A 15,390-nucleotide genomic window follows, 5' to 3' on the forward strand; every position below is an offset into this window, starting at 1 on the left:
TCTCCTCTTCTTTCTCTTTTTGTTGTGTTTCTACAGAGAACACTTTGGACACAAGCATCCCAAGTACTCGGACACGCTGCTAGATTATGGATTTTACTTATTAAATGTAGACAACATATGTCAGTCAGTGGCTATTTACCAGGTAAGAAGCATCAGTCATCTTCATTTATTTATTCATTTATAATTCTGTCATGTTTCATCACATGTTTAAACGTAGCGATGTAACCCTATGGAAACATCTGGATTATTATAGTTTTTTTGTTTAGTTTATTCGATCTTGTGCACAAATTATGTACGGTCAGGTATCAATCACAATCAATCGACCTTCAATAATACATTCCTTAGTTCATAAATATTATAGATCTAAAAGGTGTAGGCTGAAGCTCTCCAGCTTATAAGTGCCAAACCTTTCATTCATGATTTCAGTTAAACCATTAGAGCTCTTCGTGCAGGGCCGGCCCCTGGCATAAACACTCTATGCGGTTGTTTAGGGCCTCAGCCGTCAGGTGGGGCCACATGATCAGAAAGGTACTGGGGTTCAATTCAAGTCATTTTAACACTGCGGTCGGCGCGCGCGTTTACGCGACGGTCTTGATATGTTTTTGTTTATATTTCGGTCATTTTACGGCGTAGAAACGCGGTTTAACTGCTCCCGTGACCGAGGGACGGCTCTCCTCTTTCAAATACACCCGCCCTGAGCGCCCTCGACAACCTATGTTATTCACAGCCAGAGTTAGAGAGCCAATAACAGAGCATGGTGCACGCATCGTCCCCTCTCACTGTGCGTAATTGGTTGAATCCGTTGTCCGTCAACTTGAGCATACGTGATTGGTTGAATCGCCTGTCAGTCAACTTCGGCCAACCAATTGGCACTCTGGGATCACTAAAGTCCTTTCTATCACAGTTTTAGCTCCATGGTTTACCTACAGCGGCTGGCATGGAGAGAGACGGCAGAGGAGACCGAACCTGTCAATTAAAACAACGGTGAAGCTTCAAACCCGCAGAATCGTTAGGAGAGAGGGAGAATCAGTGATGACGGTGCTTCAGACGCTGAAAGTTTTGACTCATCTGATGAGCAGGATTATTTTAAAAATATGTATATATGAGAAAGTTCAGACCTAAACTCAGCTCCAGCTCTGTATACAGACCTGTTGAGCTCTTACACTTTTTTTTTTACCTTTCACACAGCACAGACACAGTGACAACACACATTATATGAACAATGTAAATTGTGTGTTTTCCATTTATTTATTTCATTGCACAACAATTCCATTTATTTAGTAAATATTTTTGTTTTAATTTCTCATTTTAAAAAATCTGATGAAGCTTTGAAGTCAATATTCAGCTTCTTTTATCTCACATTTAAGACATTTGGTGAAAATAGAATGCCAGAATGACAACATTTATGCTCAAAAGGCGAATTTACAAAATTTCATTTTAGACTTGTTTTGTACACTTATCTATTACTGTATTCATATCCTATTTCAAGCACCGAAAGAGTTTGTTCTCATGACTGAAGGAGTGTTTTCACAAGGGATTTGAAATTTTTCAGAAAATTTGGCCTAAATTATTTCTTTATACAGTGGTCTAGGACAAATCGGCCTCAGTGTGCTTACAGCGGAAGATTAGACATAAAACACTTGAGTATTGTTACATCTGTCTATCAAACATGTCTGTATTCAGTTTTAAGCAGTGTATGTGATTTGGTGTTTGCGCTTAGAGTGGGCCACAAACAAAAATCTTGTTTAGGGCCACCAAAATGCTAGGGCCGGCCCTGTCTTCGTGGTTTCAGTGTAACAAATTAAGCCAAAATAAAGAAACAATAAATAAACAGTATAACAGTTGCAGTCAATACTATGTTTAAATTTATTTTAAATTGTGTTTTTTGAGGTTTTTGTTTTGTTTGAGATCCTCTGTTTCTAACTATATGAGTGAGTTTGATCTAACATGAGCAAAATGGAAAATGTAGAAGGACCAGTGAAGTAAATCGGATTATTAGTATCTAACCAGAGAGAGGGGAGGGAAAAAAAAGAAAATTATGCAATAATTAAAAAAATATGCAACAAAAGAGACAAAACAAGAGAAACTGAATCAAAGCAAATCAACACAAAAACCTGAAGTTGTGTTTAAGATTTATATTTTCATGACTTGGTCACATCCTGATGATAAATAGATAAATTATCTCCTTTATTAAGATGAAGATGAGACAGTGATATTATGAGTTATTGATCTGTGATTGGTTGGTTGGTCGGCAGACGGCGCTGGACATCCGGCAGTCGGTGTTTGGAGGGAAGAACATCCACGTGGCCACGGCTCATGAAGACCTGGCGTACTCCTCCTACGTCCACCAGTACAGCTCGGGGAAGTTCGACAACGCACTGTGAGTCACTCCTCCTCTTCCTCCTTCCTCCTCTCTCCTCCTCTTCCTCCTCTTTCTCCTTCTCTCTCCTCCTCCTCCTGCTCCTCTACAGTTCAGATCAGTCTGTATGAATCAGGTATTGATCGATCAGAGCCAGAGGAACCTTCACTCAGTACGTTTACATGACACTTGAAAAAACCGAATTATTGCCTTAATCCGACTATAACTGGACAACTGAAGTGCAGGTAAACACCTTATTAGTCCGACTGAAATCGAAGTTCTCCAACTCTGATTAAGACACCCAGATAATGTGATTGGAATTAGATTTTCTCCGTCATGTAAACACCTTAGTCGGAGTAGAACTGGACAATGCATGTGTGTGCTGCTCCACAACCGTAGAGACGGCACCAAGTGGAGCAGAGAAGCTGCCTGAACCCGGCAAAGTAAAGAAAAAAACCCAACGTCAGCGCCGATTCAATGCATTTCACACAGCGCGACCAGCAGGAGTGTTTTATTTTTTATTTTTAATGAGAGAGAGAGATGAAAAAAGGAAGCCCGTATCCTATTCTCTCAGGCCCAGACTGACGCGTCTGGTCGGGAACTGCAGTTGAGGATTTATTATGAAGCTTACTAAGTTGTTTATATTCAGTTTTTTACGAGGTGACAGAAAAGTCAACAGGACAGGCGGCGTATTAACCTGCTGAAGCAACGGGTGACGCCGCATGAGGGGCCGATGGACCCCGTCAGTTATTAGGTTTTCTCAGTTGCATGTAAATTGACGCCAAAATCGAATTATGAGCATAGCTCGATTAAAGGACAATTCCAGGCGAATTCAACTCAGGGGTGTATTTTCATATCATTTTAGGTCTAAAAGAAGGAATCTGAAGATTTTCAGTTTAATCGCTCCTGTTTTGCGGTAGTTGCGTCTGTCCCCGCATCGCCACGGCAGCAATGAATGGGAGTGGATGTAAGTTCCGCTGTTTGGGCTGTTTCCATCCCTCAAAGCCGCATTTTTTTTCCACAGACAGCATCAGATGGAGACTCAAACATGCAGCCAGAAGTTTATTTACTTCAAGCAAGCCGACATGTTTGTAAAACTAGATCTAATTCAAAGTCTCCCGGAGTCTCGCGCGAGACCCAGTTGCCGTGCTCGGTGTGTTCAGGTGCAGTGGGAAAAGCTACCGTTTGTGTCATAAACACAGGAATATCAACTCTTTACTTGCTTCAAGTAAAAAAAACTTCTCGGCGCATGTTTGAGTAGCCACCTGACGCTGTATGTGGAAAAAAATGTACACTTGAAGCAAGTAAAGAGTTGATATTCCTGTGTTTATGACACAAGCGGTAGCTCCGACTGCCCCTGAACACACCAGCACTGCAACTTCGGGCTCGCGCGAGACTCCGCCGGACTTTGAATTAGATCTAGTTTTACAAACATGTCGGCTTGTTGAAGTAAATAAACTTCTCGGTGCATGTTTGAGTCACCATCTGATGCTGTCTGTGGCTTTGAGGGATGTAAACAGCCTAAACAGCGGAACTTACATCCACTCCCATTCATTGCTGCCGTGGCGATGCGGGGACAGATGCAGCTACCGCAAAACAGGAGACATTAAACTGAACATCTTCAGATTCATTCTTTTAGACCTAAAATGATGTGAAAATACACCCCCGAGTTGAATTCGCCTGGAATTGTCCTTTAAAGCAGAAGTAAGCGATATTTTTGTGTTAATGTAAGTCTTAAATAGTTGTATCTTCCGACAGCAATCACTTCTATAGAGTGTTTGGTCTGAAACACAGGTCTGTCAGTCACTCTGCTCTGCTCTGAGCCCAGGAGAAAACATTTATCGTATCCTACAGTTTTTATCCAATGAGGAGAGAGAACGGCATAAAGGGGCAGTCCTCTCTGTGTGTGCAGCCAAGGGATGCGCGTGAATGTGGTGACGTAGGGACGAGGACCAATAGATCCATGACGAGGGCGGGGGCTGCTAACTCCATCGGCTGACAAGACGTTATGGTGCGTTCAGGGCAACCCGTAACTGGTGTTTTTCCGACCTGTGAAGTGGTACCAGTTCGATCTGGTACGAGTTCACGGGTCAGAAGTTATGAGTGGCCGTTATAGTGACTTTCACCGGTAAAACAGGTCGGAAAAACACGAGTTGTGGGTTGCCTGGAACGCTACAAAGTCGTAAGTCGTGACTTGAAGCTGTAATTTACGGTTTCAAAAGCCTGCCTGGAACGCAGCATTAGCCAAAACGACCGGATCGTTTACTTCTGCTTTAAGCTCTGCATGTAAACATACTGAGTGTGACAGAAACATAAACAGGAGTTTTATCTTCCTCGTCCTGGAGCAGCAGATGTTTTTCATATTTTTAGGAACGTGGTCTCCTCTGTGTGACAAAGGCCTCGGTCGTCACGGCGTTGGGCAACGCTGAGTCACAACAACAACAAGACGTTTTCTGAGAAGTGTTTGTGTTTCTGTCTGTCCCTCAGCTTCCACGCAGAACGAGCCATCGACATCATCACTCACATTCTGCCTGAGGACCATCTGCTGCTGGCGTCCTCCAAACGGGTCAAAGGTAAGCCCCGCCCCCCGAACCCAAACCCTCGCCACGCTCCTCCTCTTCCTCCTCCTCCTCCTCTTTCTCTTCCTCCTCCTCCTCCTCCTCCTCCTCCTCCTCCTCCTCCTCCTCCTCTTTCTCCTCCTCCTCCTCCTCCAGAGATGCTGGGCCGCTGCCCACTGGGTCCAGGGCACCAACATGAGCAAGAACTTGTGTTTTTTATGATGAATATCTTGGATTAATGAATGATTAGTCAATATTTTACAGAATATTGTGACATTTTCTAGTTTATTTGATGGATTCAGACTCACTTGACCAGTTGGACGTGTGTTCCTATAACATCCTACATCATTTTATTATACAGGGATGCAAACAGCGCGCCAAAAAGCGCAACTCGCTTTTTTCATGACCAATGAGGTGACTTGTGTGAATCGTTCAGATCCGAAGAGTTTTTGTTTTGAGAGGGGGTGGGGGGTGGGGGGTCTCAGCTGGGGTCAGTAAAATGTTTTTTTAACAGGCTGACAGTGACAATCACGTGAAACTGAGGCGAACTCATTCATGGTCTCTGATTACGTATACTGATAACAGCCGACCTCCAAAGTAGACAACGCAACATGCGCGACGTGCGCGCTCCTTAAAGCGACGCGTAGCCGCGTGCAGTCGGTGCGACGGTGACGCCGTTTTCCCCCCCGTGCATGTCCGTGGAGCTGTGCGCCGCGGACATGCACGGTTCCCTACGTTGCTGTGTCAGGCAGGTGTTTCCACGGAGCTCTGCCCCGTTTCAGAGGTGAAGGAAGCTCTAGTGGAAAGACGTCGCCTCCGCCATGCAGAATGTGTTCAATTAAAGTGAAACTAACACATTATATATATGTCCATTACACACTGAATGAAACATCCCATGTCTTTATTTATTCAGTTTATTTTAATAGTAATAATTATGACTAACATTCAGTGAAGACCTAAAATTCAGTATCTCCAAAATGCTGGCGGACCACTTGTTTACATAGACGCTTGTTTATCCTGTTACATGCAGCGTCTGTTGTCTGTCTGACGTCTGCCCCATTTCACCTGAATGCAACATCAAGAATACGTTCAGATATGCAACCGCACCGCTAGACGGGGGGAATTCCTACATACTATACCTTTAAACAGATGATATACACCACTTAATGAAGTCCTATCAAATGATACGAGGAAAAACTACAGGTATCTGAAAGAAAAACAGAAAAGAAAAAAGATAATCATTGATTTGATCGTCTCCGACATACTCAATGATGAAGTGTTGTTTTAGTGGCGTCAGAGCTGCAGTAGCGTTGTTTCACCTCTTGGTCTGTGTGTGTGTGTGTGTGTGCAGCTCTGATCCTGGAGGAGATCGCCATCGACTGCCACAACAAGGAGACGGAGGAGCGTCTGCTGCAGGAGGCTCACGACCTGCACCTGTCGTCGCTGCAGCTCGCCAAGAAAGCCTTCGGAGAGTTCAACGTCCAGACGGCCAAACACTACGGCAACCTGGGCCGCCTCTACCAGTCCATGAGGAAGTTCAAGGTCTGTGTGTAGCTGTGTGTGTAGCTGTGTGTGTAGCTGTGTGTGTAGCTGTGTGTGTAGCTGTGTGTGTAGCTGTGTGTGTAGCTGTGTGAGTAGCTGTGTGTGTAGCTGTGTGAGTAGCTGTGTGTGTAGCTGTGTGTAGCTGTGTGTAGCTGTGTGTGGCTTCTTTCGAAAACCGTATACTACCGTACTGCGTTACTATGTACTGTATACTGCATACTGAATGTGGGATTCAGTCTGCAGTTTCAATGCATTTCGCAGCAACCGGTAGCAGTAGCTGTAAAACAGGTGCAGGGGTGCAAACTTGTCACCTTTCGGCGAAATTCGCCGTTTTGGATCCCAAATTGGTCATTTGTGTGATTCGTGTAAATCCGCAATAAAAAAAAAATTTGAGAGGGGGGGGGGGGTCCGGCGAGGCGAGGCGAGCCGAGCCGAGCCAATGCACCTGTCTCTTTAAGGCGCATGCACCTTATCTGGATGACAACGAGTGGTGGCAGCGCTCCTCTTCTGTCCAGCAATACACACCTGAAGCTTCACTTTTAATACAGACTAACTAACACGACTTTTTGAGCACGGCGAGTGAAAGAGTCGGAGCTAGAAGATGCGCCAGCAGCGTTGTATAGGTGCTGTATGGGACCGCGTGTGTGTGATGATCGCGATCGCGGCCAATTAGCGATTAGCGCGTTTAGCATAATTAGCTCCAGTGTCTCCTTCTCTGGAGGAGGGTCTGGCGAGCGAGACTAGCTCCAGTGCGACCTGTGCATGGATGTATTATATTAACGGACCTGTGCAGCAGCAGCAGGAGGAAGAGGAGGAGGAGGTTGACTGACTGTGGCAGGACACCTCTGCCTCTGTTTCACTTTATGTTGCTGGTAAATAATGTGGTTGTAAGAGTAGTAGGCTAAAGTTAAATTATTTTGTATGCACTAATTAAAGGGGCAGAGCTTTAAGAGACATTTTAGCTTTTATATTTTATAAGATATATTTTTTGTAAGAAGTTCCACAATTAATAAATATAGGTTATATATTTCAATGAATATCTAATTGTTCTTAGCATTTGTTAGATAACTTTCTTTGCCCAATAAATTAAAACATGTTGGAACTATCAATGTCTCCTCTCTTGCAGCCATTATCTCACTACTTTGAACCTCAGACTGTCACAATGATGTATCAGATGTCAGACTGCCTCATTCTTTAAGTTTTAACCTGAATATACAAGACATGATTGATTTTCCCAACGATCAAAGTATACCAAACCGAACCGAAAACCATGACCACAAAACCGTGAACCGAACCGTTTGCTTGAACATCTTTTAAATACATATTGCCGCTTAATATGTTTTATGTAGCCTATGGCATTTTTAAGCTTCATGTGTGTTATTGGACAGAAAGAGCAGTGCTGCCTCGGAGCATAGCCTACGTACAGAAAACACATTACATCAATAAATAAATGTTTCACAATGAACCAATCCGTCTGTATGAAATTGTATTTAGTTTGAAGGCAAGGTTTGCAAGGTTCATCTGATGGACATCAAGGGACAGATTCTCTTAAGTTTTGCACAGCTTTTGCTCATGCTAAACCTGCATAGGCTGAAGACCCCCTTCACATGTTTCAAAACCAAACACAGAGAGACAGATTGTGCAGGTTTAACAGGAGCAAAAGCTGTGCAAACCTGAGTAAATCTGGACCCTAGTCTCATGCTAAAATTGACTGTAAATTCACCTTTAAAGTTGGTTTTTAAAAAAAATTGCCCGGGGGAGCATGCCCCCGGACCCCCCTAGGGGGTTGGTATCTTGTCACCTTTTTTACCCCTGATGAGTTTGCACCCCTGAGGTGAAAAGCTGTTTTATTTCCCGCTCTAGTGCTGTTATTTTGTAGCTTTATTAAGTTTTAATATTTTTTCATGCAAGAAAGTAACTGTTTAGATCCCAAATATGCGGTTAGTTTATCCAAATGACGGCTGTTTAGAAGTTTACTCCGATGTCTTTCGGAGAAGTGAAGCTCCGCAGCGACCGCGACGTCACAGAGGCAGCAGCCGGTCTGCAGAGCTGCTCGGCCGGCCAACCTCCGTCGTCATCCCGGTGGGAGAAAACGATCGCTAATTAACTTACCTGCAGGTTTTTAGAGGTTTACCACCGGCTGGTTAAATTCTTTTTAGGAGATAAATGTTGGTCTCATTGATGAAATCTAAAAATTGTGGCAGTCGCATTAGTTTGTTTGAATGTAAAGTGAAGCTTCCTGTGTATTGGACAGAAGAGCAGCGCTGCCTCGGGGCTCTGGAGCCTACGGACACAAACCACCACATTTACATCAATAAATTAATGTTTTACAATGAACACATCAGTCTGCATTAAGTTCTATTTATATAACATTACGGTACACGGCGAAAATACTTTACTAAACTGTCTTCGGTTATGGTTAGACGCCAGGGGCGCATTGCATTGTGGGATACAGTACGCAATGTAGACTGGTCAGATGCTGGAGATATTTTCCGAATCAGTACGACATCCGGGAATTTTTCGCATACTGTAGATTTTGCTTTTGTTTGCATACTGCATTTTGGCCAAATCAGTACGTACTAGCAGTAGGGGTGGGAGAAAAAATCGATTCACATAAATATTGCAATATCTTTTTTGACGATTTTTAAATTGATTTTTTTTTTTTTGAAAATGTTTTTTTTGGGGGGGATTTTTAAAAACTATTGTTGTTAGCCTTTTTTACATACAGAGAGTACAGGTTTTGAAAAGGGTTTAAGTTCACTTTATAATGGAGTATGTTAATTTATAGGCTCGCGGCTGAAATACACTGCGAAACGTACGTTGCGCGACACCCGCAGCAGCTCGCGCCCATTCAGTCAATGGAAGCTCCTCCACCGGCCATGTGAGCGACGCGCACTCCAGCGGCCGTCGCGCGGCGTTTCTCTTCTTTTTCGCGCCGGGTCTATTTTATTTCCTCATCGCGTACTACGCGGCCCTCCAACAGGTAGAAAACTACAGAGAACTGTGTATAAAACGAATATATTACGTTTAAAAGTGATTAAAATAAATGTCTCATGTACCAGAGGCAAAGCCAGTAGCAGTGCAACATTATGGGGTTTGTTTTTTACATTGTGGATCCATGATCGTGTAGTTAAACAGTTAATTGATACCATTTAATATAGTCTGCACTTGCAAACCTACATAGTCAGCAAATTACCTGTGAAAAAGGTACTGTCAATCCATTTTAACAGGAAGGATGTAAAAATGTGTTGAGATGCATAAAGTCACTCATTGACTGCAGCTTGACAAGGTGAAGCTGAAGCTGCAACAACAAACAGTGAAGCCGTGTCGCGTTGCGTCCGTGCCTGGTGTAGCAGTTAAAAAACTCCGCTCCGCCCCGCTTACATATTGCGTCGCTGCCGTTCCCAGTGTATTCCTGGCGTCAGACTACAGTGTTTGTGTGCAGATAAATGTTAAAAATGCAGACTAAAAATCGAGAGAATCGGCAATATCGTAGAATCGCAATTTAAATCGAATCGCCAGTCTTAGAAGAATCGAATCGGGAGAAAAGCATAACGTCCCAGCCCTAACTCAGGGCTCGACAGTGCGACAGTTTTGCTCGCATTTGCGAGTTGATAATAGCCCGTGCGAATAAAAAATTGCATTCAGTCGCATCAGTGCGACTCGGACAGAAACTGCATGCACCGCTTTGCATGCTGTTTAACGTGAGCAGTACCCCCCCCCGCCCCGCCCCCCCTGCCTGTTTGGTGATTTTGGCCGCCGCATTGATTAAAGCTTGTGTACATCGGGGCCGTTCAGATGTAACGTCTTTTCCGCACATTACTTTCAAGGTAGACGCGCGTCATGCACGCCAAGGCGACACCGTAGCAGCGCACATTCGGTGCGATGCGCTTTTTTTCCGTGCACGTTCGACCTGCTTCTTCCTCCGGTTCACGGTCTCGGGCTGTGTCTCTCCTACTGTTTCACACGGAGCTCTGCCCCAGGTGAAGGAAGCCCTTAGGTGGTACGTGGCCTCCGAGGCTACCGTGGAGCTATCAAAAAAATAAACGCTTGTCGCGGTGAGAACAGCTGACATGTGGTCACAGTCTCACAGTGCAACATTCATATAAACTTCAACCTCAAAGCTCCCTGTCTGACCTGTCCCTGAACATCACACAGGGGCAACATGGAGCTGCTTGTGTGACAGGTTGTTGAGGAAACATGTTTGGTGTTTTTACTGTTCTCAAATGTAAAAATGGGTCATGTTGGACCCTCAGCATTATTTAAGGCTTAAACAGCCTGCTACAACATTTTTCATTGTGCTCCTAAAAAATCTTAGTGTAGAGCCCTGTATGTAATGTTCAGCTTTTTATACTGAGGGAAATATAGGTTCACTGCTCATCAATACCCCCACCCCCAGGCCACATGCACACACATACAGCATAAAACTAAAAACTAATATTGGTTGTAATAAATATTCTATTTTCTCACACATATTTGCATTGTTTGTCTTTCCTGATTTTTGTTAAGGCAAAGAGCCAGTTAAAACATTAAAAATTAGTCTACAGGGTTAGAATTATAGGCTAAATCTACTTTATTTGTTTGAAAATGATATTTTCACCAAAACTACAAAATTTTTATTGTGCTACTAAAAAATGTTGTGTGCTACTAAATTTTTCAGCATGGTAGCACAGTGCTACTTGGAAAAAAGCTTAGCGTCAAGCCCTGTAACTAGCAGTATAGTATGCGGTTTCGAGTACAGCCTGTGTGTGTGTAGCAGTGTGTGTGTGTGTGTGTGTGTGTAGCAGTGTGTCCCTGACCCCTGACCCCTGACCTCTGACCCCTGACCTCTGACCCCTACTTGCCCCCCCCCCCCAGGAGGCGGAGGAGATGCACATCAAGGCGATCCAGATCAAGGAGCAGCTGCTGGGCCACGAGGACTACGAGGTGGCGCTGTCCGTGGGCCACCTGGCCTCGCTCTACAACTACGACATGAACCAGTACGAGGACGCCGAGAGGCTCTACCTGCGCTCCATCGCCATTGGTCAGAGTCAGGGAAGGGGGCGGGGCCAAGGGGGCTTCAGTTATTTATTTATAGCAGCTGCTGTTCACAGACTACAACACAGAAACAAACTCAGAGCTCCAGACTGAGTGTTTTAACCAGGAGCTCAGTGGACGATTTAACGACTTAACTTCCTGTTGTCCTTCTGTTACCTTCCTCCATCCTTCCTTCTTTCCTTCCTTCTTTCTTTCCTTCCTTCCTTCCTTCCTTCCTTCCTTCCTTCCTTCCTTCCTTCCTTCCTTCCTTCCTTCCTTCCTTCCCTTCGTCCTTACTTCTTCTTCCTTCCTCTTTTGATCCAGTTGACCTGATCTGTTCACTTCCTCCATCCTTCCTTCCCTTTGTCCTTACTTCTTCCTTCTTTCCCTTGCTTCTTTCCTCCCATCGTTCCCTTTGTCCTTCCTTCTATCCCTGTATTCGTCCTTCCTTCCTCCCTTCCTTCCTTCCTTCCTTTCTTCTATCCCTTTATCCTTCCTTCCTTCCCTTTGTCCTTCCTTCCTTCCATCCTTCCTTCTTTCCCTTCGTCCTTCCTTCCTTCTATCCCTTTATCCTTCCTTCTTTCCCTTTGTCCTTCCTTCCTCCTATCCCTTTATCCTCCCTTCTTTCCCTTTGTCCTTCCTCCTATCCCTTTGTCCTTCCTTCCTTCCTTCCTTCCTTCCTTCTATCCCTTTATCATTCCCTCTTTCCCTTTATCCTTCCTTCCTTCCCTTTGTCCTTCCTTCCTTCCTAACTTCCTTCCTTCCCTTTGTCCTTCCTTCCTTCCTAACTTCCTTCCTTCCCTTTGTCCTTCCTTCCTAACTTCCTTCCATCCTTCCTTCCTTCTTTCCCTTCATCCTTCCTTCCCCCTATCCCTTTTCCTTCCTTCTTTCCCTTTATCCTTCCTTCCTTCCTTTTTTCCCTTTGTCCTTCCTTCCTAACTTCCTTCCATCCTTCCTTCCCTTTGTCCTTCCTAACTTCCTTCTTTCCCTTCGTCCCTCCTTCCTTCCTCCAATCCCTTTATCCTTCCTTCTTTCCCTTTGTCCTTCCTTCCTTCCTTCTATCCCTTTGTCCTTCCTAACTTCCTTCCTTCCTTGACCCAGGAGGACAACAGGAGGGTTAATTAAAGTTTGAGGTTTACACACTGTGAATCAATTTACAAAACAAATATCCCCATTTCCTTTTCATCCGTGATCCTCACACTTCTTCTCCTGACCCCTGTAGTAACAGATTCTTTGAGTCCACATTTCACCAGTGTTAAAAAACAAAAACTCAACATTGCACATGAACAAGTAGATGATAATTACCTTGCACCGTCTCAGATGTTCGGGGCAGAAAGCCTCCAGTTAGGATCTGAGGCTGCAGCTCTGACTCAGATGATAGAAATAGGAAACAGAACGTGACACTGAGTTTTCCTCTGACTCCGTTCTTCCAGCTCGTTTTTCCAGAGCTGAGATGAAACACCAGCTTTTTTCTCTCTCTCTCTCTGTCTGTGGAGTCGTGTGAATCATTCAGTACGTTTACATGACAGCTGAAAAAATGAATTATGGCCTTAAAGGGATAGTTCAACATTTTGGCAAATTGGCCCATTGCAAGCTATTTTTAGAACGGCGGAGCAGAGCCGTGAGCTGCTCAGAGCTACGCTACGGAGGCTCATTATGGGATTTCTTGGTTTCCCTCATCATCAAACTCATCAAATACACAATCCAACAACTCCACAACGCTCTGGTGGACAAGTTGTGACCTGCACATTCACCACGCTATGAGATAATAGTGAATGTGCAGCTCACAACTTGTCCACCAGAGCGTTGTGTTGTGGAGTTGTTGGATTGTGTATTTGATAGGAGTGTCAACGTTTTACAATTTTTTCTACACGTGTAAAAGGGGCTTCTAACCGACGTGTACCCGGTTAGACGAACTGACCCGGCATATGTTAGAGACAGGCGTCTATATGGGAAAGGCTTTTTTTTATTATTAATTTCAAACAATTCTTATGCTCAGCACAGATGGAAAATCTATAACATAATCAAATGGTTCTGTTGTTACTGTTTAAAAAAGTCAGAATAGAAGGAAGGGTCAGATCGTCGAGAGAAGCATTAATTTACAAGTTTAATCTGCACCAATTACTATAGACTACCGGCTCTTCCCTTGGCTCAGTCATCGGACCAGGCCAAACACGACCAGACACACCGGGTTCGGATCGAAAACATTTACTAACTCAGACCAGGGTTTTTTCTGCATTATAAATTTTGAGGCGGCCAGCTCGCTGGAATTGTCTGCGTTTGTACGGAGGGAGAGATCGCGCTGATCCGCTGCTGTAACCATCTTTGTTACCGTGTTAACTCGGACCGGGGCTTGAGGTTTTGTGGAGCAGGAACATGAACACAAAGCCTGGCTATGTTGAGCCTCCTTCGCAGGACAGGAGTTGGTGTTGTTGTTGCTGTTTTTTTCCCTCTGCCTCTATTTTGAAGGGCAGCGGGAGAGAGACGGCTATGGAGAGATATTGTGAGGGGGGATTGACACGCAGTTCCATTATTATGTGAAGCTTTCAGGCAACGTTATCACCCCTAAAAATACTATATTGGTGAGAAATGAAGGAGGAGGAGGAGAGAAAAAAAGACGTGTAAACAGCTATTGATTTTTCTAAACGGTTATGATTTGTTATCCGTGTACCTGTTTACACGTGTAGATATTGACACCCCTAGTATTTGACGAGTTTGATGAGGGAAACCAAGAAATCCCATGAGCCTCCGTAGCGTAGCTCTGAGCAGCTCACGGCTCTGCTCCGCTGTTCTAAAAATAGCTTGCACCGACAATTAAAGGTAACAAACCTACTGCTACGACTATAGGGATTATGGCAATGGGCCAATCTGCCAAAATGTTGAACTATCCCTTTAAGCCTTCTGTTGGCATCCTGGGTGAATCTGTTTAGAATGGTCCTTCTTTCTTTCTGTCTCTCCATCCCTCCTTCCTCCATCATTCATTCCCTCCTTTCTCCCTTCTTCCCACCATCATTTCCCTTCCTTCCTTCTTCCTTCCTTGACCCAATCTGTTCCCTTTCTTTCTTTCTTTCTTTCTTTCTTTCTTTCTTTCTTTCTTTCTTTCTTTCTTTCTTTCTTTCTTTCTTTCTTCCTTCCTTCCTTCCATGACCCAGGAGGACAACAGGAGAGTTAAAGCAACAGAAAGCGTTAAAGAGATTTACCAAAATGTTGAACTATCCCTTTAAAGAACACTATAACAATGCTAACAGTGTGTGTGTGTGTGTGTTTCTCTGTGCTGCAGGTAAGAAGCTGTTTGGCGAGGGCTACAGCGGCCTGGAGTACGACTACCGGGGCCTCATCAAGCTCTACAACTCGGTGGGGAACTACGAGAAGGTGTTCGAGTACCACAACGTCCTGTCCAACTGGAACCGGCTGCGGGACCGGCAGTTCGCCGTGGCCGACGCGCTGGAGGACGTCAACACTACGCCGCAGCAGACGCAGGAGGTGGTGCAGGCCTTCCTATTGGCCCAGAGCCTCGGCCCCACCCGGCCCTGTCTGGGCTGAGCACACACACACACACACACACACACACACACACACACACACACACACACACACACATTTAGCCGTGGAGTAAAAACTTAAAAAAGAAAATAGAGACGACACCGTTTTCAAACCTCATCGACATAGCAACCAACCAACCAATGGGGAGGATAAGACGCCGTAGCTCCGCCCACTGAGCAGACTGACGACGTTTCTCCACGAGAAGGAACTCGAACTCGAACTCGAACTCGAACTCGCTCGCCTTTTTTCTTTTTTCTTTTTTTCTTTTCTGTTTTTGAATCAGGACGTTTTTCTGTTTTTTGCTTTTTGTATTTGAGCCGGCGTCGCCCTGACGATCCACGCCGGACGCCACCACACGAGGACGAGGACTAC

General features: G+C 44.6%; 1 protein-coding gene across 1 annotated transcript in view; it reads left to right on the top strand.

The window, feature by feature from the left end:
• Positions 1-15,041, top strand: part of appbp2 (amyloid beta precursor protein (cytoplasmic tail) binding protein 2) — a 30,560-nt gene extending 15,519 nt beyond the window's left edge. Inside the window, exons 8-13 of the mRNA XM_085794775.1 lie at positions 37-142; positions 2,256-2,380; positions 4,847-4,932; positions 6,269-6,459; positions 11,317-11,482; positions 14,756-15,041. Coding sequence (XP_085650901.1) covers positions 37-142; positions 2,256-2,380; positions 4,847-4,932; positions 6,269-6,459; positions 11,317-11,482; positions 14,756-15,018 — 937 coding nt within the window. The 3' untranslated portion in view covers positions 15,019-15,041. The remainder of the gene's footprint in view (positions 1-36; positions 143-2,255; positions 2,381-4,846; positions 4,933-6,268; positions 6,460-11,316; positions 11,483-14,755) is intronic.
• The last annotated feature ends 349 nt before the right edge of the window (positions 15,042-15,390 follow it).

The sequence above is a fragment of the Trachurus japonicus genome, chromosome 13 (genome assembly GCF_045865225.1).
Source record: "Trachurus japonicus isolate A0001 chromosome 13, Traja_1.0".
NCBI classification, from domain to species: domain Eukaryota; kingdom Metazoa; phylum Chordata; class Actinopteri; order Carangiformes; family Carangidae; genus Trachurus; species Trachurus japonicus.